General features: G+C 41.4%; 2 protein-coding genes and 1 long non-coding RNA gene across 5 annotated transcripts in view; 2 read left to right on the forward strand and 1 right to left on the reverse strand.

The window, feature by feature from the left end:
• The window catches only part of LOC138842314 (uncharacterized), a 43,763-nt gene extending 26,535 nt beyond the window's left edge, over positions 1-17,228 (reverse strand). The window contains exons 1-2 of the long non-coding RNA XR_011376697.1: positions 17,049-17,228; positions 16,514-16,664 (exon numbers count right to left, since the gene is read on the reverse strand). This is a non-coding gene — a long non-coding RNA (uncharacterized lncRNA). The remainder of the gene's footprint in view (positions 1-16,513; positions 16,665-17,048) is intronic.
• Positions 4,472-13,840, forward strand: GTF3C6 (general transcription factor IIIC subunit 6). Its single transcript, XM_030882830.3, has 6 exons — positions 4,472-4,606; positions 4,958-5,038; positions 7,008-7,071; positions 7,176-7,220; positions 8,660-8,773; positions 11,938-13,840. Exons 1-6 carry the CDS (start codon positions 4,472-4,474, stop codon positions 12,237-12,239), a joined length of 741 nt encoding a protein of 246 aa, XP_030738690.2. The 3' UTR covers positions 12,240-13,840.
• A 42-nt stretch (positions 17,229-17,270) lies between the features above and the next one.
• RPF2 (ribosome production factor 2 homolog) overlaps positions 17,271-25,972 on the forward strand; it is a 36,473-nt gene continuing 27,771 nt past the window's right edge. The window contains exons 1-4 of one of the 3 annotated variants that reach the window (XM_030882828.2): positions 17,271-17,369; positions 19,354-19,486; positions 20,432-20,469; positions 25,751-25,790. In XM_030882828.2, the coding sequence (XP_030738688.1) occupies positions 17,347-17,369; positions 19,354-19,486; positions 20,432-20,469; positions 25,751-25,790 (234 nt within the window). In that variant the 5' untranslated portion in view covers positions 17,271-17,346. The other 2 variants (XM_060283505.2, XM_060283506.1) reach the window with 2 other exon arrangements.

A 25,972-nucleotide genomic window follows, 5' to 3' on the forward strand; every position in this document is an offset into this window, starting at 1 on the left:
AAACTGATGATGGGCAATAATCAATATCTGAAACTTTGTATTACTCTTTTTTTTTTTAAATTATTTTTGTCTCCACTGGGTCGTCATTGCTGCACGCGGGCTTTCTCTAGTTCCAGCGAGCGGGGGCTACTCTTTGTTGCGGTATGCGGGCTTCTCATTGCGGTTCCTCCATCTATTTTCGCTTTAACATTCTAGGAAGCGTCTAGTTAGCTGTCGGTGAGACAAACTGATGCTTTGAGAACATTTTCTACGTTTATCAGGAGCTTCACATGGCGTATCTGTGTTCTGGTTTGAGAAGAATCCCTGTAGACCCCGCCTGGTCTCTCTGCCCTCGGTCTGTGTGTATGTGCCATTTTACTTCATCACACACTCCAGTAGTGCCACGCTGCTACCAAATTAAGTATAAGCTGGTTTCTTTTGATTCAAAGCCCTCCAAAAATGATCACTCCAATTTTATTTCTGATACTAAGTTACTTTTTTGCAAGCTGAAATGCTTTGATTAGTATGTTCTCAGTATTTTAATTGAATCTGGTTGTTGGCATGTGGCTTACTTCCATAGCCATTTAGCTAGCACAGTGGTTCTCAGAGTGTGTTCCCCAGACCAGAAACATCAGCATCACCTGAGAACTTGTTAGAAATGTGTATTTTACGTCCTGTCCTATACCAGACCTGCTGAATCAGAAACTCTGGCTGAGCAATCTGCGCTCTAGCAAGCCCTCCACGGTGATTCTGATGCAGCTGAAGTTTGAGGGCCGCTGGTCTAGCATTTAGTTTTTGAATTTCAAATGGAGTAAGAAATGGATTTCAAAAAAAAAAAAGAACCACCTAATGGAATATAAACTATTATTTAAGTGCAAAATCTTTTTTTAAGACAAAATGTTAACACTCACTAAAGGCTCTTTTACTAGAATTCTGCTACTAAATATAATTTTCATATAGGTTCTTCTTAATTTAGAAAATGTGTTCTAAAGGAAGACCAGATTAAACAATTTTTAGTTCATTTGTCTCCTCCTAGTGGCAGGCTTTTAAATATTGACCACGACAACCTCATTTATGTTTCTCAGAAATCATAGTTCTGAATTTTTTTCATGATTCCTCTTATTAGCTACAATTAAAGTCAATTGGCCCTCCTACCAAATTACATAGATTCTTCTATATTAGCTCCAACTATGGCTGTAGAAAACCATGTAATTTATCTCTTCCTTGGCTCTTTTTTTTTCTTCTTCTTTTTTTTTTTTTGCGGTACGCGGGCCTCTCACTGCTGTGGCCTCTCCCGTTGCAGAGCACAGGCTCGGGACGCGCAGGCTCAGCGGCCATGGCTCACGGGCCCAGCCACTCCGCGGCATGTGGGATCCTCCCAGACCGGGGCACAAACCCGTGTCCCCTGCATTGGCAGGCCGACTCTCAACCACTGCGCCACCAGGGAAGCCCCCTTGGCTCTTTTTAATCTGACTTGTAAATCTTCCCTCATTTTGTTACCAACTTCTTAGCAGTAGAAATTCATTACTTAGAACATTTGAAATGAGTTTTCTTCCTTTACAGAATGTCAACAACATCCAGGTGTTTACCTTTATTCCTCTCACCACCGCTCCCTTTCTGGCAATGCCACGGGAACCACACAAAATCTCCAGGGTACTGGGAGAGCCACTGCCTCCGAATCTCTTTTCAGTGAACACTTTGAGCCCTCAAGCCCCTAGGCTATATTGACTTAGGGTGTGAACAGATTCCTTTGACTCTTAAAATCAACAAGACAGGTTTGATTTCTTCCAAAAGATTTTATCAATATGGCAGGATAATTTATGGAGATACTAGTACACTACATTTTCCCCTTGATCTCTTCCAAGCGGGCAGCCAGGCCATTTGTATTCCTTTGTCTTGGATGTCTAAAGGATGGAAAGCTGAAGCTACTTGAAGACCGTGGCTTTTCCCATCTATTGTTAGAGTCTGAGCTGAGGAAATTATGCTACATGTCTGAGAGGTAAAAGGGAAGAGGTGCCTTTATTTACACTGGAGGAAATAAATGAGATTTCCTTAGGCTGGGAAGGAGTGTAAACTGGTGCATCCTCATTCCCCTAGCAGCACCCTGGAGAAGTGTCAAGACCTATGGTCTGCTTAGAAAGGCTAGACCGCTAGCACTAATTGCCTATAGAAAGGGGTGCTGGGGGACAGGGATGGAAGGCTTACTTTTCAGTCTCTATCCTTTCGTAAATCATTCAAAATAAAAATAATAATTATGTCTTAAATAGTAAACAATAATAACCTCGACTAGAAGTATGAGGTTTGTTTATTTGAAAGGGACATCTTGAGTCATTACACTGACCTCGTAAAACATATTTTCATTCCTCAAGCCTTCCTTCACTGTCTGCTGCTCCCTCAGCTTGGATTGTCCTTCTCCTCTTTATCTTCCCTGAACCTTCAATAAAATCTGACAATTTATATAATTTTTCAATTTACAAAGCACTTTTTTTTTTTTTTTTTTTTTGTGGTACGCGGGCCTCTCACTGTTGTGGCCTCTCCCGATGCGGAGCACAGGCTCCGGACGCGCAGGCTCAGCGGCCATGGCTCACGGGCCCAGCCGCTCCGCGGCATGTGGGATCTTCCCGGACCGGGGCACGAACCCGTGTCCCCTGCATCGGCAGGCGGACTCTCAACCACTGCGCCACCAGGGAAGCCCTACAAAGCACTTTTTAAAAAAAAATTTTTGGCTGCGCTGCAAGGCATGCAGGATATTAATTCCCCAACCAGGGATGGAACTCTGTGGCCCCTGAATTGGGAGCAGGGAGTCCTAACCACTGGACCACTAGGCAAGTCCCCTACAAAGCACTTTTAGATACATGATCTAATCTTCAAACAAAAAAATATATACAGTGAAGATGAATAATTTTATCCTCATTTAATAAATAAGAACACAGGGGATGAGAAAGTGCAGCAGCTTGTGCCAGGTCACAATTCTTATATTTCAGAGCTATAATTCAAATCTACAACTGCTAACAAGTCCAGTGATTTTTCCCACTTTTTTTAGGCTACGAAATCCTATTCATCTAATGGAGGAACTGGGTAAAAATGCACAAAGATGTTTACTAAAGTGTTGTGCAATATCAATATTGCACAATAAATACCATCACATAGATCTGTATTTATCATGGAAAATATGGACAAACATCCATAATACTACATATAGTGAGAAAAGCAAGTTTAAAACAGATGTACACATAAACAATGTGTTTATGTAGAAAGAAGCTGGAAAGATATGTGTAGGAAAATGGGTTTTTTAAACAATGTGTTTACGTAGAAAGAAGCTGGAAAGATATATTGTGTAGGAAAATGGGTTTTTTGATTTTTTTAATAAACTTTTTTTTTTTTTTTTTTTTTTACTTTTTATTATTATTTTTTGGCCGTGCCATAGGGCACGCAGGATCTTAGTTCCCCGACCAGGGTTCAAACCCGTGCCCCCTGCATTGGGAGCTCGGAGACTTAACAACTGGGCCACCAGGGAAGTCCCCTCGTTGTTTTCTTTGTTTTGTTTTGTTTGGCCGCACCGCGTGACTTGAAGGATCTTAGTTCCGGGACCAGGGATTGAACCCAGGGCCACGGCAGAGAAAGCACCAAGTCCTGCCCACTGGACCGCCAGGGAATTCCCGGAAAACGTTTTTTAAAAGTTGTAATACTCTAAATTTTTATATATTATTACTAATACTAGATTAAATGCACATTAGTGCTTAATATGTGAATAGTGGGATTATCTCATTTAATCCTCACAATAACCAACTTGCCTAAAGGCTTACTGTTAAGTAACGCAGCAGAACCGGAAGGGTATCAAACCCCAAACCTCATGCTCTTTGAAGGTAGATCATCCTGTCTCACGTACAAAGATCATTTATTTTATAATCAGAAAAATCCATGAGGTTAGTTTAAGAAAATCCTGTTCAAAACTTCACTTCTCGGAGTCTACTATACTCCCCAGACAATGTGGGTCTCTTACAGCACCTAGGGCCATCTGATTAGCATTGGTTGGTCCCTTATTCTACCTCTCCTAGCTGCCTGAAACCCCAGCTCACTTCCTCGCGCAGTGGGCGCCCGATACGTGGAACACTGAGGACTGCCCTTTACTTAGCTCGTGGAGAACCTGAATTGATGATCAGTGCTCACACGACATTAGGAATTTCTTTCCAAGCATTGTAGGCTGGGGCCACACGAGGCCTCTCCATTTCCCTCGCGCACCGTAGCCTCCTTGCCTGCACCTACTTCATCCCCTCGGCTTCCATAGTGCTCTCGTCCCAGCTGGGCCGGGAACCCGAGGGTTCCCTAGGTCGCGGGACCTGCCGGCCGACCCGCCAGGGCCCCGGCTCCGGCTCTCGGGACAGGGACAACAGGCTCCACGTGGGCCTGGGAGCCGCCATCTCGCGTGCTGGCAGGAGCAACTGGCGCTGTCGGAGCCGCGGCGGGGCGGAAGCTGCTGCCCGTACTCAAGATGGCGACTCCGGCGGGCGGGGCCCACGGCTCGGAGACCGAGCGGAGGAGCGGCGGCATGGCGGCGGTGGCCGAGGAGCCAAGTCGGGGATACTGGGACGAGGAAGAGGAGGAGGAGGAGGAGGAGGAGGACGCAGTGAGTGCGAAGGCGGAAGCCCGCGCGGCGGTGGAGAGGGTGGCTGCTCGGCTGTGTGCGCGGAAGGGAGTCGGGACGCGGCGGGCTTGCGGGGGCTCCTGGCGGGATTGTGCCTCAGGGCGCGCGGAGCGGCGGGCAGCTGGCCCCAGCCTTATGGGCTACACGGAAGTTCGAGGGGGAAGGAGGGAAGTTACCTTAAGTAACGGCGCGCGCTTCCTCTTGTTGAAAGCAGGACCTAGTTTTCACAAAGGTGGGGTCGTTGCACTGGCGAGGCTTGGCTTCTCTCGTTAATGCCTGCTTCTTCCTGCACACTCGCAAGCTAGCGCCTTTAACCCCTCTTTCTTCCACCAGGAGCAGTTGGTTCTGGTGGAATTATCAGGAATTATTGATTCAGACTTTCTCTCAAAATGTGAAAATAAATGCAAGATTTTGGTGAGTCTTGTAGAATTGGGGGGTTGTTGTAGATTTTCTTAAATTTAAAACAAGAATGACTGGTGAAATATACCCGTCCCTAAGATTGATATATTAATTTCACGTGAACAAAGCAGTGAACACTGGAGACAATTACAGGAGTACAGGGGGACTGTGGGAGCAGCTGGGAGAAAGTTAATGCCTAACTCTGCCTGAGTGTCTGCCTGTGTGGCTGGAGAGAGGTAAAGATTTGGAGGGTTAAAGCATTTTGATATGGAACATTAGGTTTTGAAAAAATACACCGTTTTATATAGTGAGGAGGGTGAGTAAAACACAAAGGGCAGAGAGGATAATTAGATATGCACACAGAGGTTAAACATGCAAATTGGTATATATAGAATGGGTAAACAACAAGGTTCTACTGTATAGCACAGGGAACTATATTTCAATATCCTGTGATAAATGATAATGGAGAATATGAAAAAATGTACAATTGAGTCACTTTGCTGTACAGCAGTGATTACACAGCATTGTACTTCAACTATACTTAAGTAAAAAACAAAATTAAAGGGGCTTCCCTGGGGGCGCAGTGGTTGAGAGTCCGCCTGCCGATGCAGGGGACACGGGTTCGTGCCCTGGTCCGGGAAGATCCCACGGGCCGCGGAGCCTGCGCGTCCGGAGCCTGTGCTCCGTAACAGGAGAGGCCACAACAGTGAGAGGCCCGCCTACCGCAAAAATAATAATAATAAAATAAAATTTAAAAAACTTCAAAAAATAAAATATGGAAAACAAACAAAAATAGTGTGGAGAAGGGAGAGAGAATACCTATTAAGAAAGGACTTCAGGGCTTCCCTGGTGACGCAGTGGTTGGGAGTCTGCCTGCTGATGCAGGGACGCGGGTTCGTGCGGCCCGTGAGCCATGGCCGCTGAGCCTGCGCGCCCGGAGCCTGTGCTCGGCAACGGGAGAGGCCACGGCGGTGAGAGGCCCGAGTACTGTTGACTTGAGCTATGGTATCGGGAGTTACCGTCTGTTTTATGTTTAAAATCTTTTGACAATTTTTTTTTTTTTTTTTGCAGTTCGCGGGCCTCTCACTGTTGTGGCCTCTCCCATTGCGGAGCACAGGCTCCGGACGCCCAGGCTCAGCGGCCATGGCTCACGGGCCCAGCTGCTCCGCGGCATGTGGGATCTTCCCGGACCGGGACATGAACCCGTGTCCCCTGCATTGGCAGGCGGACTCTCAACCACTGCGCCACCAGGGAAGCCCTCTTTTGAGCATTTTTGACAAAACTTCCTCTGTTCTTACTTTATGTTGAAGAGGATGTTGATTGAAATAGACCTTGCTACTTGGGTATGAATTAAGTAGTCTTCAGTTTGTAGCTGCTGTGATGAGAGCAGTTTTAGCTTATCTTTTACTTGCTAGGACAAGAAGATACAAAGGTTCCCCAGCTTTGGAAATCAGTCTCCTTGGTAGCAAGGTTTCATGTAAAAGTCTTGTTCTTTTTTTGCCATGCCACACGGCATGCGGGATGTGGGATCTTAGTTCCCTGACCAGGGATCGAACACGTGCCCCGTGCAGTGGAAGCGCAGAGTCTTAACCGCTGTACCACCAGGGAAGTCCCTTGTGCATTCTTTTTTAAATTGAGAAATAATTGACATATAACATTATACTAGTTTCAGCTGTACAACGTTTTCAATATTTGCATATATTGTGAAATGATCACCACAATGTCTAGTTAACACCCATCACTACACATTGTTACAATTTTTTTTTCTTCTGGTAAGAGCTTTGAAGGTTTACTCTCTTAGCAATTTTCAAATATAAAGTACAGTATTATTAACTATAGTCACCATGATGTTCTTAAACATCCCAGGACTTATTTATTTTGTAACTGCAAGTTGGTATCGTTTGAGCCCCCACTTCACCCATTCCCCCACCCCCAAGGCTTTTTCTAATGATGATTTTTTTAATGATCCTATATTCTGTTGTAGGGAATTGATACTGAGAAGCCCATTCTGCAAGTGGACAGCTATGTCTTTGCTGGAGAGTATGAAGGTAGGAGGAAGTCAGAGAGATGGAAGTCCCTTTTTTTTTTATATGCCTTTCAGAGAAAGTAGCTCTGTTACTTCTCAACAAGTTGCCTTCATGTTTTTCTACAGACACTCTTGGGACCTGTGTTATCTTTGAAGAAAATGTTGAACATGGTAAGTGATTGCTATGTTGACTCAACTCTTTTTACTATGAAATATTTCAAACATACTTATGTATGGTGGATATTAAAATTATAAGATCTCATGTACGCCTTGTCCAGCTGTATCAAATCCTCCCTTTTGGTTAGGTAGTTAAAAAACATTCCACATACCTTTGAAGCCCCTTGTATACCCCTCTCCAAACCTACTCCCTTCCTCTGTCTTCAGAGTTAATCACTCTCCTGAATTTGGTGTTTTTCTTTCCTATACCTGATTTTATATTACATATGTATGTATCCGCACACAATAAATAGCACTTTCTGTGTATTTTCACACTTGATATAAGTTATAGCATATTACACATATTATTCTATGTCTTTTTTCAATTAGAGATGTTTCGAGATTTATACGTGTTGATATATATCTGTTTTCCCTGTTGCTTAAGATTCTATTTGTGACTATACCACAGTTTATTCTCCAATTTATGGACATGTAGGTTGCTTCCGTTTTTACCAGTAATTATTAATAACTACTAAAATTTATTGAGTGCTTTCTGTATGTCAGGCACTGTTCTAGGTGCTATAAGTATTAACTCATTGAATCCTCACCACAAGTCTATGAGGTAGATGCCATTGTTTTCATTTTATATTTGAAGAAACTGAAGCACAGAGAGGTAAATAACATTCCCGAGGTCATACACAAAATAAGAGGCAGAGCCAGGATTTGAACCCAGGTGGTCTGCTCCAGAGCCCATTTTCATAATTATGCTTATTAACTCACTACAGAAATGCTGCCATGAATAGTTTTATGTTTCCTTTTGCATATATGTAAAAATGTCTTGATGAGTGTGTGTACTAGATTCAACCATATGAAATTACCAATTTGGGCCGAATAGCGACAGTTTCATGTGGTTGAACTTAATAGATGTCACTGTGTTGCTTTCTAAAGTGTAGTATCAGCCACACAGTGGCAGGGTGTGGAAGTTTTCCATGTGCTTCACATCCTTAGCACAGAGCCGCATCCTCCCTCCTGCCTACGCCCACAGTTTTTATAAAGCTGTGACCCCCAGCAGCAGGTTGACAGCGGTCTTTTTCTCATCTTCTTTCATGATCGGTAATGTTCTCCACTCCAGTCCGGCTTCAAGCAGTAGGTCTACCTTTGGTCCTTCACTTTGAGTGGCAGAGTTTTCGACCTCATTACCCTGTAAGGCCAAATTCCTGGCCTCCCTTTCCTGCTTCCGAGCTGGAGCCTAATAGGCCCATAGCTTTAATCTCACTTTGTGTTTCTGTCCCGTAGAGATGTTTGTTGTCTTTGAGTTCACTGTGCCTTTTGTTCTTATGTATTTTATCTGATATTTCTCTGTGCTTGGAGCTGGAGGAAACTGGAATCATTGAGGCTTAACATGATTATTTGATGGCATCAAGCAGCATAATAGTGTTCATTTTATATTCTAGTGGATGCAGAAGGCAATAATAAAACAGTGCTAAAATATAAATGCCACACAATGAAGAAGCTCAGCATGACAAGAACTCTTCTGACAGAAAAGAAGGAAGGAGAAGAAAACATAGGTTAGTTCACTTAGTTCTCTGAAAATAGGTGATTTAGTATTGGCTTTATGAAACACTGCTGCCAGGATGTTCTTTGTACTTTGTAGTAATAACTATATGTGATAGGTAAAGTATATTAAAATTGAGGGTACTCCATGAAAAGTACCAAACATAGATTTAAAATTGAGTTGAATTCTCACATAGCAGGGGGCACTGGAGACATATAAGAAATTTCTATCTTCTTTGCATTGGAAACGATTGTGAGGAGTTTGTCAAGAAACTTGACATGATTTCAACCCCAGGGAATTCAGCAACTACTTCTCTCTCTCTCTCTCTCTCTCATTAAAACTTCTTTGTAAGTGCAGAAGATATGATGATAGCAGTTCTCGATTCCCAAGGAGTAACCCCATAGGATCTCCTGAACTTTTGGCAGATGCAGTAACCTTCCCCAAGATGCTCACAACTGGAAGAAACTGGCTTTATATGTGGGAGGGACTCTAGGACCAGAGTTGTTAGTCCTGGGTCTCGTTCTTTAATAAGCATCCATTTAGCCTTCTCCAGTTGCTCGTCATCCCACACTAGAGACCTTAGGCCAGTGCTTCTTGCACCCATAGCAGGCGCATGTTTGTAGAGATGAGCAAATAAACACTTGGTGGTTTAAAAGCCCATTGTTCACCACACCAACCTCCTTCTCTTGCCCTAGGGAATTTGTGACACAGTCAGAATAAAGGTGTTTGTCCACCAAAAAAAAAAAAGACTTATTGCTCAAAGACATATTTGAAACTCTAGTAAATGAGACCCTATTGATGAATATTCATGGTTTGATTTATTATATTTTAAGGAATAAACATTTGAAGGTACATTAATCATTTAGAAATTAATTATACCAGCTACACGTAACTATATAACAAATCTTTGTTCTTATATATTCCACAATTATCCCTTATTTTAGGCACTCCAAAAATAATAGGAAGTAGGCACTTGAAGTTCTAGAATGAATTCGAAAGGCAGATACATACCAGATAGCTTAGCTATCATTTAGATATTCTTTTTAAAGGAAGTTATACAATTTCCTCTCCTATAGTTCTTAATAATCTAATAGATCTTTGGGAAGATTTGTGTGTATCTTTCAATCAAATAAATTAGTAACGAACTATTCAAGGCTGTATTGGTTACCTGTTGCTGCATAAAAAGTTACCCCTAAACTTAAAGGCTTAAAACAACAACAACAGAACACCACCTTACACGTTTCTGTGAATCAGGAATTGGGGAGCAGCTTAGCTAGGTTGTTCTGGCTGGGGTCTCTCATGAGGTTGCAGTCATTGTGTTGGCTGGGCTGTAGTCATCTGAAGGCTTGAGTAGGGCTGGAAAATCTAATTGTAAGATGGCTCACTCACATAGCTGGTGAGTTTGTGCTGCCTGTTGCAGGAGGCCTCACTTCCTCATCTCCTCACACTACTGTTTGAGTGCCCTCCTGACACGGAGGCTGGCTTTCCCAGACCAAGTGATCCTTAAGAACAAGGTAGAAGCCACAATGTCTTTTATGAACTATCCTTAGAAGTCACATTCTGTCATTTCTGTGATATCCTATTCCATGTGGGAGGGGACGACACAGGGGCGGGCGTGCTTGTCAGAAAGGTGAGGATCATTGGGGACCATCTTGGAGGCTGTTTGCCAAACATGGCAAGATGCTGGAGGCAGAACAAAATACACAGGAAATGTGGTCCTTTCTAGGAACTTGTACTCTAAAGCAAATCACATTGAAACAGACATGGATGACTATGACTCGACACCCATTTCATTCAACTTATTTTAAGTATCTGTTATGTGCCAAGTATTATGCTAGATAACAGAGTAGGCTTTAGGATGGTTTTGAGGTTTTAAACTTGGTGACTAGGAGAATGACGTTATAGCAAGAAAAAACTATGAAGTCAATAGTTGAAGCTGAACTGGAGGGAAAGAACAAATCGATTTTTGAAAGAGGGAGACTTTATAGTAGTAATACATGAGAAAAGATATGGGATCAACAGTAAGGATGTTTCAACAAACAGCTGCAGAAGAGTTAGTTTATGAATGGGGATAGGAACAGATGGATGCATGAACAGGGTGACAAGATAGGTTGGTATATCTTACAGATATCTAATGGAACTTTGAAGGTGAGAGTAAACAGCTTGGGCTATAGGAATTGAGGATCCATTGAAAATACTTAACTGAAAGGGTCATAAGAATGAAAGAAAAAAATGGCTAGCATTATTGGAGCAATTTTTTTTTTCAGATTTATTTATTATTTATTTATTTTGTTTATTTTTGGCTGTGTCAGGTCTTAGTTGCAGCACACGGGATCTTCGTTAAGGCATTTGGGATCTTTCGTTGCGGCGCATAAGCTCTTCGTTGTGGTGCACGGGCTTCTCTCTAGTTGTGGTGCACAGGCTCCAGGGTGCGTGGGTTCTGTAGTTTGCAATACGCAGGCTCTAGTTGAGGCGCGCGACCTCAGTAGTTGTGGCATGCGGGCTTAGTTGCCCTGCAGCATGTGGGAGCTTGGTTCCCTCACCACGGATCAAACCCGTTTTCCCCTGCATTGTAAGGAGGATTCTTTACCACTGGACCACCAGGGAAGTCCCTGGAGCAATTCTCGATTATGGGAGTTCATTGACAGGTAAGGGCTTTGACTGTGAGTATGGAAAGGAACAAAAAATTTTTTCAAGGGTTTTTTTTGGAGAGGTGTCTTATTTCACAATTGGATTTTTCAACTCAAAATGACAAATAAATGTTGACTCAAGATGATAGAGTGGTATCATCCATTGTATTATGAAAACTGAATGGGTAGGGAGAAAATTGTAGGGAAGTGACAAAATTTTCTTCAAGACAAAAGATGGCAGTGGGAGCTCAGTTATCTCTCAGAATGAGTTGGGAATTGGACTCTGGGAAAAGGGCTTGGAATAGTAACTGAAGTTGATTACTTTTAGTGATTTTGATGATGCATACCCTATAGGCATTCCAAGGTCTCCATGTAAGATGGAAATTACATGATCATTTATCAGTAGGTACAGGCACCATGTTCCTTTCTTTACGTTGGGGTTTTATTTTGATAAATATTTATATGAACAATTAAATTAAAAATATATGTAAGTAACTGAAATTCCTTTTTCATGTTTCTTGGTTTGTCCCCCTGCCTCCTCCATTAGGTGGTGTGGAATGGCTGCAAATCAAGGAAAATGATTTCTCCTGTAGACCCAACATGATTTGTAGTTTTCTGCATGAAAATGAAGAGGATGAAGTTGTAGCTCCAGACCCAGATAAATCTTTGGAGTTGGAAGAGCAAGAGATTCAAATGAAAGATAATTCAAACCTGAGTTATGAACAGGAGAAACCACCGAACTTGGATATAGAGGATTCTGGTCCTCTTATTGATATCCCTTCTTCTGAGACAGAAGGCTCTGTTTTTATGGAAACTCAAGAAACTGCCTTAGAAATCACTCCTAGATGAAATGTTTCTCATAAAAACTAGTCATGATGTTTTTAGAGTTTTTATATAAAATAACTGGCTTTGTAGTTTTCAGTTCACAATTTTATTATTTTTGTTGGCTATATACACATTTCCAATTATAATATAGTTTAATATACTAGAATCATTAAGGACCAGATACGAGTTTTTAAAAATATGGTTTCAATGACTGTAGGGACCCTTCTGTGATGAGTCCTTTAAAATGGGGGTTTTACTAAGGTAAGTGTGAGTTTCTATTGCAGCCATCACAAATTACCACAGACTTAGTGGCTAAAGTGTATTAAGCTACACAAGTGTATTGTCTTATAGTTTTGTAGGTCAGCCATCTGATATGGGTCTCACCTGGGCTAAAATCAAGGTATTTGCAGAGCTTCATTCTCTTCTGGATGTGGCATGGGGGACTCCATTTCCTCGTTCATTCAGTTGTTGGCAGAATTCAGTTCTTTGCAGCTGAAGGATCATGGTCCCATTTCCTTGCTGTTGGCTGAGAGCCATTCCCAGCCAAACCACTTCTAGAGGCTGCCTGCATTCCTTCACTCATGGTCCCCTTCTCTTCAAAGCCAGCAATGGTCAAGTCCCTCTCAGTCTTTGAATCTCTCCTGCTTCTTCCATAATCCTATTGATGATGGACCCTTCTGCCTTCTTTTAAAGGTCCATTTGATTACACTGGGCACATCTGGGTAACTTCCCTGTTTCAAGGTCTATAATCTTAATCCCATCTGCAAAGTCCCTTTTGCCATGTAAATTAACCAGGCATAAAACTGAGAATTATGGCATAAAAACATTTGGGGGGCCATTTTCCAGTCTACCAATGTCAGTATTACTCCTGAGAACAGAAAAAGAATTCAGAAGTGCTTAAGGGTGAAGGTACAGTTCTGATATTCCAGCTGTAATTTCACTTCTTTCCCACTGAATAAAGATGGTTGGAATTCAGCTGTAACATTCTACAATATTATGGTGATAACCTAGATCTACCCTAACTTGTATTTTTTAAGTAAATTAGTCACACACTTGGATACAGGTTGAACTATATGAAATTACCAATATTTGTTTCTGACTATAAAACTCTGCAATTTTATATGGTTTAACCTGGTACTAATAAGTTAAAACACTCCTCACGTTAATTATATCTCACAACTGTTGGAGGTGTAACTGTTGTGACAGATTAGAGAACTAATGTTCTAGGACGAGGAATTTTTTCCTTCAGTAGGTTTTGTAAATTTTTACTGTTTATTTGGAAAACAACTTACCCTGATTAAAAGCATTTCCAAATCATAAGTGTGTATCCTCCCAATTTTTATATGACTTTAGTGTCAGCTTTTGTTTAATCAAAAGCTTATTTTTTTCTACCAAATGGTATGAAGTCTCTATGTGGAGAGACTGCTAATTACTTGAGCCAGCATCTGGTCTTCCTTTATTTCTTTGTAACAGAATCCCAGAATTTATTCAGGTTAGCAGTGTGCACAGCTTTCCTCATGTATATGAAAGTGGCCGTATTATCTAGATGTTAGTTCTTCCCAGCTTGATCTATAGTTTCAATGCAATCTGAAATAAAATCACAGCAAGGTTTTTATGGATATTGTCAAACCAACTCTAAAGTTTATATGGAGAGGGAAAGACCCAGAATAGTCAATACAATATTGAAGAACAGTAGGAGGACTTCACGACTTACTGTAAAGCTACAGTAATAGAGACAGTGGGAACTGCTGAAAGTATAGACAAATAGGCCAATGGAAGAGAATAGAGAGCCCAGAAATAGACATACATATAGTAAACTGATCTTAGATCAAGGAGCAAAGGCAATACAATGGAGCAAACATAGTCTTTTCAATAAATGGTCCTGGGACAACTGAATATCCATATGCAAAAGAATGAAGCGGGACCCCCCCATCTCTACTATATGTATATATAGATTTATTCAAAATGGACCAAAGGTCTAAAATGTAAGAGCTTAAAATGATAAAACTCTGAAGACAGGAGACATGGGTTCAGTCCCTGGTCCAGGAAGATCCCACATGTTGCAGAGCAACTAAGCCTGTGTGCCACAGCAACTGAGCCTGCGCTCTAGAGCCTGTGAGCCACAACTACTAAGCCCATGCGCCACAATTACTGAAGCCTGCACGCTCTAAGGTCTGCGGGCTGCAACTATGGAAGCCCACATGCCTAGAGCCTGTGCTCCCCAGGAAGAGAAGCCACTGCAATGAGAAGCCCACGCACCGCAACGAAGAGTAGCCTTTGCTCGCTGCAACTAGAGGAAGCCTGTGCTCAGCAACGAAGACCCAATACAGCCAAAAAAAAAAAAACAAATCGTTTATTATGTTGGATTAGGAAATGTCCTCTTAGATATAACACAAAAATTGCAAGCAACGAAAAAAAAATGGATACATTGGACTTCATCAAAATTGAAAAGTTTGGGCTTCCCTGGTGGCGCAGTGGTTGAGAGTCCGCCTGCCGATGCAGGGTACACGGGTTCGTGCCCCGGTCCGGGAAGATCCCACATGCCGCGGAGCGGCTGGGCCCGTGAGCCGTGGCCGCTGAACCTGCGCGTCCGGAGCCTGTGCTCCGCAACGGGAGAGGCCACAACAGCGAGAGGCCCGCGTACCACAAAAAAAAAAAAAAATTGAAAAGGTTTTCGCTTCAGAGGACACTATCTAGAAAATGAAAAAGCCTATTCAATTGGAGAAAATATTTCAAATTATATATCAGATAAGGGACTTGTATGTAGAATATATTGGAAACTATTACAACCCAACAATAAAAAGACAACCCAATTTAAAAATGAGCAAAGATTCGAATAGACATTTTCCTGAAGAAAGGTATACAAATGGCCAATCAGCCCATGGAAAAAATGTTCAAAATCGTTTGTCATCAGTGAAATGCAAGTGAAAACTACAATGAGATACTACTTTACACCTGCTAGGATGGCTTAATGAAAAAAGATGGACAATAGCAAATTTTGGAGAGGAATGGAGAAGTTGGAACCTGTGATTAATAGAATAATGCTCTCCCCAAAAGATGCCCATGCCTAAACTCAGGGATCTGTGAATACGTTACCTTATTTGGCCAAAGGGAATTTGCTATATGATTACGTTAAGGATCTTGCGATGGGGGTTATTATTGTGGATTATCCAGTTGTGCCACACGTAATCACACGGGTTTTATAAGAGGGATTCAGAAGTGTCAGAGAGAAAAAGAAGTTGTGGCAGTAGAAACAGAAGTTCAAGTGATGCCTTTTGAAGATGGAGGAATACTAAGGAATGCAAACGGCTTCTATAAACTGGAAAGGCAAAGAAACAGTCTCCCTGGAGCTTCTGGGGGAATGTACCCCTAGTGACAACTTAATTTTAGACGTGTAAAACTAATTTTAGGCTTCAGGCTTCTAGAACACTAACATAATACATTTGTGTTATGACAGTAAATTTGTGGTAATTTGTTACAGCACCAATAGAAAAACCAATTCCAAACCCTCTTACATTGCTAATGAAAATGTAAAATGGTGCAGACAGAAAATAGTTTGGCAGTTCCTCAAAATGTCAAACATAGAATTACCACATGCAGTTCTACTCCTAGAGAACTGAAAACAAAAGTCTACACAAAAACTTGTACATAAATGTTCAAAGCAGCATAATGCATAATAGTATAAAAGTGGAAACACAAATGTTCATAAATTTTTGAATGGATAAACAAACATGGTATATCCATAGAATGGACTATTATTCAGTCCTAAGTAAAGAAATTAATGTACTAAGAAAGAAGTACTGATACATGTTACAACACTTATGAACCTTAAACATGGACACTTATGAACATAGTAAGTGAAATAAGCCAGATGCAAAAGGTCACATATTGTATGAATCCATTAATATGGTATGTTCTCAATAGTCAAATCTACGGAGACATACGTTAGTGGTTGCCAGGGGTTGACAAGGGTGGAAAGTGGAGAGTGCTACTGGGTTATGAGAGGGTGATAAAAATGTTTTGGAATTAGATAGTGGTGATGGATGTACATCTTTGTGAATATACTAAAAACCAAGAAATTGTACACTTTATGGGGTAATTTATGGCATGTGACGTATACGACAACTTAAACATTGGGGGGAAAATAACAATCAGAAGTGTTATTTTCTGCATACATTTTATGTGCCAGGCACTGTGGCAATTATAAACTCTGTTTATAAACTCTGCCTCACTGATCTCACAGTTTTGTCAACAGTGCATATTTCACATTGATAATTTTAGTGACTATGAATACCTACCATGCCACCAACCTTTCTAGCATCCTGGAGGATTCCCAGATGAATAACACCTGGTCCCTGAATATCTGAGTCCAGGTATACACATGAGACAGGCTGGGACCTGGGACCATTTCCTGCAGAGCTGCAATGCTTGCACCTGAACAAACGTCTCCTGGAGTAACAAAATACAAAAAAACTATAAGAGACTAAAAATATGTGCATGCACAGTTGGGGCAAATTATGGGCAAGAAACAAAAAGATCAGAAAAACCCCATTGCCACTTCTGCAGAGCTGGGTGCAAAGGGAGTAAAAGCAGGGTACTGCGCATGCCCCCTGCAACCAGCACCACCAAATGCATGAGCAAACCACCTAAGCTACCCCTCCAGCCCACCCCTGGACACACCCTACCCTCACCCCATATAAGGAACCAGCTCACCTGCGCCCCACCCCCTACCTTCGGGAACTAGCAAGGGAACCTGTTACTTGGTTTTGCTCCTTCCTGCAGCCACAGAAGCCCCCCAAAAGCCTTGTCTGAATTTCTTGGCTGGCCTCTTACCAATTTCTATTGATTGGGGAAGGCCGAGAACCCTGGTCTATCACACACAGGTGTGTACATCAAGCTCCAAGAGGAGCCTGTTGATTTCCGGAAAAGAGCCAAGACAAACACCGGTAACCAAGGAAACAGAGCGCTATTTCATCGCAAACGGCCCCCAGCGCCTCCAAGCCTCCACGTCGGCGGCGGTGCCAGGAAGTGACGTCACGCCCAAGTTCCGGTTCCTCCTCGGTCGTTGTGCTGCCGTATCTCCTGTAACCCTGCGGTACACGTGCGTGCGCCAGGTGGGCGCTGCGGTAGCATGGACGCTTTGGATCGAGTTGTGTAAGTGCAGTGGGTTCTTTCCCCGGGTAACGTTGGGGAGAAGGGCCTCTGTAGCGGGACGGAGGAGTAGCGCCTCTGCCTCCCGTTTCTCCTGGCCGCCCACGCTCCTTCTACACACCCGTTGCGACTCCGTGCGGATGTATCCACTGGTTTGGGTTTCCGTCTGTTGGGACGGCCTGCGGGGAGACGGAGAGCAGGGAAGGCCGTGTGTGGGAGCCGCGGCGTGGAGGTGGCACCGAGGCGTTGGCCGCTTTTATCCTAGACAATAAGAAGTGTCTCGGCTTCCGCAGAAGTGAGAGGAAGGTGAGAGAGGTGTTCTGGGCACAGAACACCTGAGTGAGGTGCTCTGAGCACAGGCCTGGGAATGTGACAGATTTAGGTGACAGTCCGGGCCCGTCCACGTAAAGCTATGCGACTGGGACATTTAGTCCCCCTAAGTCTCAGTTTACTCTGTAAAATAGCGTTCATAATAGTCGTACTTCATAGAACTGTGAGGAATATTTGCGAGAATATATGTAAAGGCTTTGCGGCAGCACGTAGAGATGCTCATTAGCTTTTTTTCTTTTTCCCAAACTTGTACACTTTTCTGAGTTATCCTTGGGTAATGTCTGCTTTATATTAGTCCAGCAAATGTTTATCGATCTCATAAATAGTTCTGCTGTTATTTGTTATGGGTTTCTTGCGTTTTACCTGGGTTAACATGTAATCAAAAGGACAAATTATTCTTTTGGTCATTAAATCAGCGATTTTTGCACATGTGCTGAATATTCCTCTGCAGGTGCGGGGACCGCAAAAATGAGTAAGACTAGTTTACTGTCTCATTGTGGGACAAACAGCTAATAAAACGTACAAGGTGTTATTTGCATTAGTTGCTGGTTAGTCAGAAGTAATAAAGCACATGGAATATAGAACATATAGCACTTTTATTGGGTTATAGACACACTAAATCTCTCCTGGTTTGACTTAAAAAGTACTGTGTATCTTTATCAACCAGTAAATGATTAGAAGCTTTAAATGTGCTTGACATTTTATCTGGTGAATTTTTGAAGTCTGCATGGTAAAGTAAGTTTGTGCATATTCTGTTTTGCTTTTACTTCACAAAGTGTCCGTGGGACTGGAAGGAGGGAGGGTCATAGTTATTTAAGAGAAGAGGAATTATTTCAGTAGATGGCAGAGAACTGTTGGAAAATCAAGATTCTCACTGTAGTGTAAGCAGAGGTGAACAGAGTGTATAAAAACATTCTACTCCTGCTGTAACATCATACAATCAGAATAATGGATTTGTTTTCCCTTCATATCTTGCAGAGTGATTGGTCTAGGTTAGTTTTTTTTTTAATGCCTTTTGTATTTATTTTTTAATTTTTTGGCTGCATTGGGTCTTCGTTGCTGCGTGCAGGCTTTCTCTAGTTGTGGCGAGCGGGGGCTACTCTTCGTTGCAGTGCGCGGGCTTCTCGTTGCAGTGGCTTCTCTTAGTTGCAGAGCACAGGCTCTAGGTGTGCAGGCTTCAGTAGTTGTGACACGTGGGCTCAGTAGTTGTGGCTCGTGGGCTCTAGAACGCATGCTCAGGAGTTGTGGCGCACGGGCTTAGTTGCTCCGCGGCATGTGGGATCTTCCCGGACCAGGGCTCTTACCCGTGTCCCTTGCATTGGCAGGCAGATTCTTAACCACTGTGCCACCAGGGAAGTTCTATCTCTTTTTTTAAATAAAAGGTTTAGAAAACAGTAATAAAAGAATGCTGGGAATATAAAAATGGGAATCTTTTTAAAGACCATATCTAATAAAATTAACACTTACTTAACAGTAAGAGCTGAATATCTTTTACTAATATTCCCCTAAAAAGTGAGATTTTGTTTAGTGGTGGAATCCTAACTGATAAATGTCATGTAATGTCTCTGTTGATTTTTAAGAATTTGCACATAAGTCATGGTTTTGTAATATGAGGAACATGTTTTAAGTTGTTATGAATTGTGATTTTTCCGAATAGAAAGCCCAAAACAAAAAGAGCCAAGAGATTCCTTGAGAAAAGAGAACCGAAACTCAGTGAAAATATTAAAAATGCTATGCTGATTAAAGGGGGCAATGCAAGTTCAACAGTGACACAAGTACTTAGAGATGTGGTACGTATATATATACTTACTTTTTAAATGGTGTTGAAATCATTTTAGGAAATTTTTAGCATACTAGTTGGACTGCCTGAGAAATACATAGATAAGTTTGACTTGCTTTAAGAAATGCTAGCCTTAGAGAAAAGCTAACGTCTCACCAAGGCACTGACTACTGGTTTTCCTTACAGCAGCTAGTTCCCTTAGTAAATTTCACCTGATTTCAATTACTAGCATTTGATTTACTCACATTTCAGGAACATATCTAATTTGTAAAACGAGGTAACTGCATATTACTATCTATTCTTTCAACAATACCAACTACTGTGCTAGGTGCTAGGGATTAATAGTTACGTAAGACATAGTCTTTCCTTTCAGTGAGCTTAGTGAGGAAGACAGACAAGTAAAAGTTAACAGCATTGTGAATGAAGTGCTGTGTTGGAGGTACACACAGGATAGGATGGGAGGCTGAGTTAAAATCCCACGGGGGTTGCCACACACAGGATGGGCTTCCTAGAGATGACACTTAAGCATCATTTTGAAGGAGGAGTTGGAACAAGAAGGAGAAAAGGAAGCGGAAGAGAAGGGCTTCTAAGGCTGAGGAAAAAGCTTGTGCAAAAGGGCATGTGAATGAGCATGATGCATTTGGGGAACTGCAGAATTGGGGATGGCTAAAGAAGAGTGGGCTAGATGAAGCTAGAATTTAAGGAAATGAAGGGAATCATTTAAATTGGATAGAATATTGAAAGGGCATAGAAATTTTTAATTACGAAAGTCCCAGCTAAGAATACTAAGCTCGTGTTGCACGTTATAAGTGATCAAAAGGGAGCCATGCAGAAGATAGCAGAATAGGATTCAGGGACCAGGATAATCTTGTATAATGACTGTTATCATGCTTGATTTTTACCTCTGCTTTTCAGAATGTGCTTTGTTTTGAAAGCTATAAATTATGTTTTACAGTATGCACTGAAGAAACCATATGGAGTTCTGTATAAAAAGTAAGTCATGATTTCTTTTATTTCACTTATTAAATTATATTGTTTCATTATAAAAGTAACAACCAACCACTTTATGGGAGATTTAGAAAAATATTTTGGTTAAAAAATACTACAGTTCCTTACATACATAGCTATGAGTATTTTATTTTTATTTAATTTATTTATTTTAAAATATTTATTTATTTGGCTGCGCTGGGTCTTTGGTTGCGGCGTGCGGGATCTAGTTCCCTGACTAGGGATCGAACCCCGACCCCCTGCATTGGGAGCACGGAGTCTTAACTGCTGAACCCCCAAGGAAGTCCTGCTATGAGTATTTAAAATTTGTTTGTTTCCTGTCTGTGTTTTCATTTGTACTGAATATTCTTTCAGAGTTGTAATCATAGCATTATGTATTATTTTTAAATAGTAATAGACTTACAGAAAAGTTACAAAAATAGTAGAGTTCCCATATACCCTCTCCCAGCATCTCTTAATGTTATAACTTCCATAACCATAATACAGTTATCAAAAGTAAGAAATGGACATTGGTACAGTAATGTTAATTAAATCATAGGCTTGATTTGGTTTACACCAGTTTTTCCTTTCTCTTTTTTTATATATTTATTTATTTTTGTTTGTGTTGGGTCTTTGTTGCTGCGCACGGGCTTTCTCTAGTTGCAGTGAGCAGGGGCTACCCTTCGTTGCAGTGCGTGGGCTTCTTATTACGGTGGCTTCTCTCACTGTGGAGCACGGGCTCTAGGCGCATGGGTTTCAGTAGTTGCGGCATGCAGGCTCAGTAGTTGTGGCTCACGGGCTCTAGAGCACAGGCTCAGTAGTTGTGGCGCACGGGCTTAGTTGCTCCGTGGCATGTGGGATCTTTCCGGACCAGGGCTCAAACCCATGTACCCTGCATTGGCAGACGGATTCTTAACCACTGCGCCACCAGGGAAGCCCCAGTTTTTTCATTAATATCCTTTTTCTCTTCCAGGATCCCACATTGTGTTCAGTTGTCGTGTCTCCTTAGTCTCCTCCAGTTTGTTACAGTTCCTCAATCTTTCCTTGTCTTTGATGACCTTGAAAATTTGATGAGTATTCGTCAGTTATTTTGTAAAATATCCTTCAGTTTGCACTTGTCTTAAGTTTCTCATGAGTGGATTGAGATTATGCATTATGGGCAGGAATACCACAAAAGTGATGTGCCTTTTTCAATAAATCATACCAGGGAGTACATGATGTCTTATTGCTATTGTTGTTAACCTTGGTTAAAGTGGTGTCTGCTGGGTTTCTCCACTATAAAGTTTCTATTTTCCCCTTTGTGATTAACAAACGTTTAGAGGAGATACTTAGAGACTATGCAAATAATCCTATTTCTCCTCAAACTTTTGTGTATTCATTTTAGCATTCATCAGTGGATCTTGTCTACAACAGTGATTACTGTGGTGTTCTAGTAGTGGTTTTCGATTTCTCTCATTCCCTCTGCGTTTATTAATTGGAATTCTGTAAGGAAAATCTGTCCCTTTTCCTCCATTTGTTTAATTACTTATTTATGTCAGTGTGGACTTACAGATATTTATTATGTTCTTTGGGGTTATAATCCAGTGCTGTCATGATTTATTTATTTATTTAATTTTTGGCTGTGTTTGGTCTTCGTTGCTGCACGCGGGCTTTCACTAGTTGTGGCGAGCAGGGGCTACCCTTTGTTGCGGTGCGCGGGCTTCTCATTGCGGTGCTTGTCTTTGTTGCGGAGCAGGGGCTCTAGGCTTGCGGGCTTCAGTAGTTGTGGCACGCAGGCTCAGTAGTTGTGGCACATGGGCTTAGTTGCTCCGCAGCATGTGGGATCTTCCCGTACCAGGGCTCCGACCCTTGTCCCCTGCATTGGCAGGCAGATTCTTAACCACTGTGCCACCCGGGAAGTCCTGTCATGATTTATTTTGTTGCATAAATTGTTCTCCATTTGGCCATTGGGATCTCTGTCAGGTTGGCTTTTCAAAGTGCCCCCTGTGTTTGAGCACTTCCTTTCTGGCACCACAAGATGCTCTGGGTTCATCTTGTAGTTTTCATTGCCGCAGCCTTGGAATCAGCCCTGGTTCCATATATTGGAGACTGATAATTTAGAAACAGATCTATGCTCAGTTGCTACTGGAGTGTCATTGTCTCTAGGTCCTCTCAGCAGACACAGCTTGAAAATAAATATTATGTACATTAACCTATGCATGTATGCATGTCTGTATCTGTTTATATTTATTTATATATTAAAAAACCCTGAGTTCATACTGATACTTCCTAAAAATTCATGAGTGCATACTAGTGCTTCCAATTCCAGTCGAATACCAGAGACTTCATTCCAGCCTTTCTCCTTTTCTTCTTTGTATCTTCTATCTTCTGACAGTATGAAACCTTGCTTTTGTTATGTTATATTTACTTATTTGTGTAATTCTAGTAGTTTCAGAATTTCTAACCTTATAAGAAACAATTTTACTAACTAGAGTATGGAATTTATGTGCAGTTCTTTTTGTCTTTAACATCACAATATGCAGTAAAAATATTGTTTTCCAGTGTAAGTCAGGTTAGGTTATTTTTGCCCCTTCAGTGTGATTGTGTTATTCATTTATACTATAGTTAAGGTCATTTATTACAGTCTGTATTGTATTTTGGGTTTTCTATCACTTCCTGGTGTTTTTTTTTTTTTTTTTGCGGTACGAGGGCCTCCCACCGCTGCGGCCTCTTTCGTTGCGGAGCACAGGCTCCGGACACGCAGGCCCAGTAGCCATGGCTCACAGGCCCAGCCGCTCCGCGGCACGCAGGATCCTCCCGGACCGGGGCACGAACCCGCGTCCCCTGCATCTGCAGGCGGACTCTCAACCACTGCGCCACCAGGGAAGCCCCCGGTGGTTTTTTTAATTTATGTATGTAAAATTTACTGTTTGTGGTGTATACTTTCATGGGTTTTGACAAATACATTGAGTTGTGTCTGCCACTGCAGTCATGGTACAGAAACAGTTTCATTATTCTGACAATTCTTTTGTGCCTTTTTCATTTGTCTTGTAAGCATTTTTCTACTGATAGGTGTCCTTTAGATATTATTTTTAATGCTAGTATAATGCCTATTAAATGGTTATACTAAAATTTACTTAACTTCCTTAACTTGCGGAAATTTTGATTTTCTTTTTTGTTGTTGTTGTTCTTATAAATAATGCTAAAATGGCCATTTTTACACAAATGAGTTCTTCTTTTGTATTGGTTCCTACATGAGATTTCTAGACGTGAGATTACTGGGTATAGCTTCATGCCCAATCTAGCATATTAACAGTAGTGCTTTTTGAGAAGTTTGGCAGAGTAAAATGTATGAGTTTCATGGGTCACTACCTACTTTCGGTTTGTTTTTTAAAATTAAGAAGTGAAAATGACATTTTGTTTAAACTTGCATTTTCCCTGTTTCCAACAGGTCATATTTGCCTATTTGTGAATTGCCGTTAGCTGTTAATCATAAATGCTGCAGTAATTTTTCCTGATTTGTTTGTGTTGCATCATTTTTTTAAATACGTTTTTTGTTTTTTACTGATTAAAAAAGTAATATATATTTATCTTAGATAATTGGGATAAGAGTAAATAATCACCCATAGATAAGCACTATGTATATTTTCTCCTCATGCAGTTTTATATCTATATATCTTTTTCTTTGAACAAAATTGAGATCATGTGTATATGATTTTATTTCTCTTTAAATTCATAAAAATTATGAACTGTTTTATACTTTACTTACATGACTAAAAATCCAAAAATATACAGTGAAAATATAAACACACACTCTTCCCAGAACAGCCACTATCATTAGTTTCTTGTATGTCTTAACAGAATTTCTTTATGCATATTTAAGCAAATAAAAATACATAATCTTATTTTTCTCCCTTTTGCATGAAAGATAGCATTCTGCGTTTCTCTACCCACTGTTTCTCCATCTTCACTACTACTATTCCTGGTCCAACCCACCATTTTTTTCTTTCTCTCCTGGATTACTGTGATAGCTCCTTACTAACCCCTTCACTCTTGCTGTGGTACATTCCATCCTTACATAGCAGACAGAGCAGTCCTTTAAAAAGAACATTTGGGGCTTCCCTGGTGGCGCAGTTGTTGAGAGTCCGCCTGCTGATGCAGGGGATACGGGTTCGTGCCCCGGTCTGGGAAGATCCCACATGCCGCAGAGCGGCTGGGCCCGTGAGCCATGGCCACTGAGCCTGGGCGTCCGGAGCCTGTGCTCCGCAGTGGGAGAGGCCACAACAGTGAGAGGCCTGTGTACCGCAAAAAAAAAAGAACATTTGGGGCTTCCCTGGTGGCACCGTGGTTAAGAATACGCCTGCCAATGCAGGGGACATGGGTTCGAGCCCTGGTCCGGGAGGATCCCACATGCCACAGAGCAGCTGGGCCCGTATGCCACAGCTACTGAGCCTGCACTCTGGAGCCCGTGAGCCACAACTACTGAGCCCACGCTCCAGAGCTACTGAAGCCTGCACACCTAGAGCCCGTGCTCTGCAACAAGAAAAGCCACCGCAATGAGAAGCCCGCGCACTACAACGAAGAGTAGCCCCCGCTCACCGCAACTAGAGAAAGCCTGGGGAAAGCAACAAAGACCCAACGCAGCCAAAAATAAATAAATAAAATAAGTAAATTAAAAAAAAAAAAAAAAGAACACTTGAATCCAATCATATCACTGTCTTGCCTAAAACCCTCCAGTGCTTCCTGTTACTCTTTTAATAACTTACATTCCTTACAAGGCCCTACATATTCTGGGCCGAGTCTACATCTTTGACCTCGTACCCCACCGTTAACCCTTTGTTCACTAAGCTCCAGTGACATTTGTCGTCTGTTTCTTGAATAGTCTAAGCTTGTTTCCATCTCAGAATCTTTTCTTATTCTGTTTCCTTTTCCTGGAATACTCTTAACCTCAAAACTTTTCCATGGCTAACTCCTCATTTATCAGGTCTCACCTCAAATAATCATTTTCCATTCTTCACACTAACACAGTGCCCTGTTTTATTTTTGTCACAACAGATATTACTTTTTGAAATTGTTCATTTTTCCTCTAAAATGTAAGCTCCGTGAAAGCAAGGATCTTGTTTGACATGGTATTATGGTATCCCTAGCTCCTAGAACAGTGCCTGGCACATAATAGGCACTAAATAAATATTTGAATGAATAAATATTCTTCTAGCTTCTTTTTTTTGATCATCTGAATATAAAATTATCTTAATATTTATTGTTATGGATGAATTATTAAAATTAGGGTTACTTTTTTTAATATTAGGAAAAATATTACAAGACCGTTTGAGGATCAGACATCATTGGTAAGTAGAATCTTTCTGATTTAAGAAGGCATATAAGTGATTATTCAAACTAATTCATTTAATTTAATAGTACTCCTAATTTATGATTTTGAATTAGAAATCATCCTATGTGAGGGAATTTTAATGCAGAATGCAGGGGAAATAAGACTTTTATACTTTCAAAAAGATGACTGTAGAGCTTA

This window comes from Globicephala melas, chromosome 14 (assembly GCF_963455315.2).
Source record: "Globicephala melas chromosome 14, mGloMel1.2, whole genome shotgun sequence".
Taxonomy (NCBI): Eukaryota; Metazoa; Chordata; class Mammalia; order Artiodactyla; family Delphinidae; genus Globicephala; species Globicephala melas.